Source organism: Haplochromis burtoni, unplaced genomic scaffold, assembly GCF_018398535.1.
Source record: "Haplochromis burtoni strain Fernald_Lab_line unplaced genomic scaffold, NCSU_Asbu1 Contig_4207, whole genome shotgun sequence".
Classification (NCBI taxonomy): domain Eukaryota; kingdom Metazoa; phylum Chordata; class Actinopteri; order Cichliformes; family Cichlidae; genus Haplochromis; species Haplochromis burtoni.
In genome coordinates, this window is record NW_024586568.1 from 1 (window position 1) to 4409 (window position 4409).

At 43.5% G+C, this 4409-nt stretch overlaps 1 protein-coding gene across 1 annotated transcript; it reads left to right on the forward strand.

Moving 5' to 3' along the window:
• Positions 1–22: 22 nt before the first annotated feature.
• LOC121813976 (anosmin-1-like) lies at positions 23–4396 on the forward strand (the record flags this gene model as incomplete). The annotated part of the gene is made up of 4 exons (XM_042217969.1): positions 23–106; positions 388–559; positions 1830–2056; positions 4255–4396. Coding segments are annotated over exons 3-4 (367 nt in total), but the record flags the coding sequence as incomplete, so codon positions are not given.
• Positions 4397–4409: the final 13 nt, after the last annotated feature.

The window sequence follows — 4409 nt, forward strand, 5'->3', positions numbered from 1 at the left end:
TGGCTTCTTGTGTGCAGATCCTTTGGTTGAATTCTACAGAATCCAGTGGGGACCTGAATACTGCGGACACAACCAGACCAGCCCTGTGGAGGAGACCAGTACAAAGGTAACCCTATTCAAATAAATGAGTATCATTCTGATCATGGAGGTGAAATTATTTCATTTCCATAGCCAAAACAAAACAGAGTTGAAAGGCATCACATGGGTGGTACAGATAAAAAGGACTGCTTTTATTAATCTTGTTATTGATAAGACGAGACAACGTATGCATCGTGAACAGGTGATTTTAGTCTTTGCCTTGCCTGCTGTGAAATGAGAGTTGCAGTAATCTGAAATTGGGAATCAGTCTCCAGTCAGCCATGCTCACACCCTGTCTGTCTAATCTAGGAGAGCTTTATCAGCCTGCAGGGCTTACTCTTCTCCTGTAAGTACAAAGTCCTTCTGCAGCCAGTCAGCAAGACGAGTCATCCTCTGGCAGAAAGCACCAGCTTTCATACGCCTCCCTGCACCACCATCCAGGCCAAGAGTCCAACACCTGTCAACTGTCCCAGAGAAACCGGTGAGGCAAACGCATAATGGCTTGTTTATTTCATTTTACTTATCAGTGTCTGCACACCTCAACACTTTCTAAGTGCAGCACGAGTCAGCGAGGTCAACTCTGCTAGCTTCTAATCAAGCCTTTTTTTTCTTTAGACACAAAACAATCCTGACTCACAGCACACATATGTATAAAAACATTACTGACGCTGAACTGCCCAATCAAATCTCTCGATGCAACCAGCCCCTCCCCTACCTTCCGTACATCGTTTGAGGAATTTGAAACTTTACACCCATGATCGGGGTTAAACTTGGAAATGGGAAGTGAGACAACTTTAAGACTGGGTGTAGTAGTGCAACGCTGAGAAAAGAATTATGATGATAACATGGTGCAAAATAGTGCAGCAAATGCAACTGTAAATAGCAACACTGCAAACCAGTCAGTGTAGCCTGTATTAAACTGCCCCGTTTTTCACACAATCCTCGAATAACACAAAGATTTGTGCGCTTCAGTTAGTTTTGAAAGTTAACAAAAACATAATGCAACAGTACATATAGGTGTAATTATATAATATAAATTAAATTGAACTTTTCCAGATTATCAAATCTCACTTGTTGAGCAATCCTTACCTTTCAAAATAAAATCTTAACTTCCTCTCATGTCCTCTCTTTCTTACACCTCTCCATTGAGTGTCCATCACATTACCATGACATTAACATATTTTTTTCCTTCTGGTAAAAATAGCACTTTTACATTAGTTACAATGATGCAGTAACAAAGTACACATATTAAAATCTTTTGTTTGATGGTATTTGTTGAGCTGTTTGAAAAGATGTGCTTCAAATGACCTTAAAATGTAATTGCATGTATGCTTTTTTCAGTAGCTTCTGAGGTAGCACAACATCGACACCTTTTCTTAATACTGAGCAAATATCGGGATGTCGTCGGCTGGAGCACAACATGCAAACCTAACTCAGTATTGTGTATTTATCCGTCAGATTTAACTACTCATTTCCTGAAGGTGCCAGAAAGCGTTCCAGATAGTTTTTCCCATTTTAACCCTTCACATTTCAAAAGCAGTATAAATACACAATGATGTAAACATGAAATGTAATTTCAGAGGAATCATAATATTCAAAACTGCCTGAGGAGGCATAATCATGTTCCAGTCTGTCTGTTTTTATACTTCTTCTGGTGAGCGATTGGAAGTTTATGCCACTTGCTTCCTCATGGAGAGGAAAACCTTTCCAGTGTCTGACTTCATTGGACTGTCCGGTTGTGTATTTTTCAGCTATGAATCTTCAGAAAGTCCTGGTGAAACCAACCAACCTGATCGCATCTTTTGAGGTCCTGGGGGGCAATGTGACAGCTATCTTTAGCTGGGATATATCTATGACTTCATCCCACCAGCAGCTAACTGGTTACCAGGTTACCTGGGCAGAAGTCATCTCAACTAACCGCAACTACAATGTCAAGCTGCCTCGCACCCTGATCTCCCAGTCCCAGATCCTACCGCCGGTCAGTGAAGTGACTTTACTGAACTATACAATGTGGAAAATTAAATCTGAAAAGTGATGTTTTTAAAATACATGTATTGCTTGGTATGGCAAAATCCACCTTATTGCAAAACATCAAAGCCCTGAGCATGACTGAGAGATGCTCCAGATGAGAGAGTTCCAGTGTGCCTCGACTGCTGGTTATATGTACAAATGTACAAATAAAGAACCACGATGAGCATCTAAGTTTTTAACCTGTAAAAGTGACTCAACTCATACTGGGCCTAAAGGTCGTCACCAGCTTTTCTAAAGTCTGTGAGAGATGCATAACGACATCTGTCTTTACTCACTATTAAACCAGTAATAGAGAAATGCACAGTGAAGGGAACTCATCACTGCTGGAACTGAAGCAGGAAAAGGCAAAAAAAGTCCCTCAGTCACCCTTCCATTTGCTTACGGTCGCCCTCTTGTCCGTCACCACGTCAGACGAAGAACTACAGAGCTCTGCTTCATCGGTTTGCCTCCAGGCAATCCAAGAAACCCAAACACTCTCAACGTCATGGCGAATGCCGAATACCCTCAGTTATGAAGTAACTCTGGCCACTCGCCACCTCCGTGAAATTCAACAAGATCACCCACCAGCAAAGCTCACAGCTCCACTCACGTTGCTCTGAAACAGGCCCACAGACCGGGCAAGTTAGTCGAAAAGCCGCCCGACTCAGAAGCCGTGCCATTCCAGCGCTTCCTCCCAAATATCCTTCCATTACGGATTCAAACTGGACCGTAGCCTGGTTTCAGCTGCTTCTACCATCAGCATTCGAAGCTAACTTTTGTAACCTCACACATCCAAATGTCTGTCCAAAGTCTTCTTCCATGCAGAAGCAAAACTGTACCTCCAACAGCAAAAGCTGCTGTGTATCTTGTAGCTCCTCCCACCCTTCAGTGCCAGGTAGCAGGGGCAAGCTCAGTTCTGTGCGCCTGCCTCCATTTGTCTGTGTTAGACAAGGGATGCCAGCTTTGATGTTTTTTATGCCTCCTTCTGGAGCAAGTAAAGAAGCAAGTTTGTCACTGGTATGCCAGGTTCTTCTCTATGTCATTCGCAAAAACCAGTAGGCTTTACTACCACCAGTTCTCTGCATCTATCTATCATTTGCAAAAAAAAAAAAGAGGGGGCACTGGTTTGCCAGTTTCCCTCCTCTCTATCCCACTGGGATGCTGGTTTTTCCGCATTGATCCTTCATATACAAAGCAGCAGTGAACCCTTCAGCAGTGAACTGGGATGCCAGATTCTTTCTCTATCCCTCAGTCGCAGAATGCAGCAACAAGCTTCTCTGCAGGAAACCCTTCTGCCTTCTGGAGACCAGCTCTGTGCATCTTTCTATCGTTTCCAAAAAACAAGTTTTCATTCGCAAAATGCAGAAGTAATTTTCTGTAGAACTGGCCAGTCTCCCTGCATCCGGCCTTCAGATGCTAATCAGCAGCGATTCCTTTCTGTACGACGGCAGGTTCCCTGTGTCTATCCCTTACGTACTAATGCAGCAGAAAGTTAGCCAGGTTCTCTCTTCCCTAACATTCTTTCCCAAAATGCAGCAGCTCACTTCTCCAGCACTAGATTGGCAGCTTCTGCCATCTATCATTTGAGCTACAGTTCAGAGTCGAGCCACATCACTACCTGACTGAGGTTTCCCCTCATTCATCTATCAGGTTCTTACATTGTCCATAATTTCCTTTGATCTCTTCTCCTCCAATTCCTAATTTTCTGAGCTCATCCGCTCCACTCTTTGGCATCCTCAGCCACCGTATTGAGGCCATGGGCTACTTATCTCCGCTTGTCTGTCTACCAGTTCTATTACTGGTCTCTGACCTTTGTAACGCACAGTTATTACTGGTTCTAGAGGATGCCTTCTTTGGGGATCTGCCAGGCTGGGAGCTGCTTTCACACGTGAAATGAGAAATTGATCAGATTAAATGTAAAAAAGCAACAAAAATCACCGTCTGCTGATATCGATTTCTTTGTGTCTTAGTTTTGTGATAGTACAGTGAAATACTTGGCTTTCTCTTTTCTAGTTTAAATGCAAGTTCAAAATTATTTTCTTCTGTGGGCAAATCTCAGGGGCCCTGAGCTGAAAGCTGGTTCAGTCGTCCTGCACTTTCACACAACATGAGTGTTTCACACTTTGTCCCGTACGTTTCCTTGACTTGTTGTCTCCTCTCTTTCAGGATGGTGATGTTCTAGTGGTGTCAGGCCTACGCCCTGCTAGTTTGTACAGGCTGGAGGTACAGGCCATCACAACGGAGGGTGAAGGTCCTACAGCCAGGAGAACCTTCCAGACCCCTGGATACCAAAGCACCTTACTGCACAGTAAGAGGTTAAA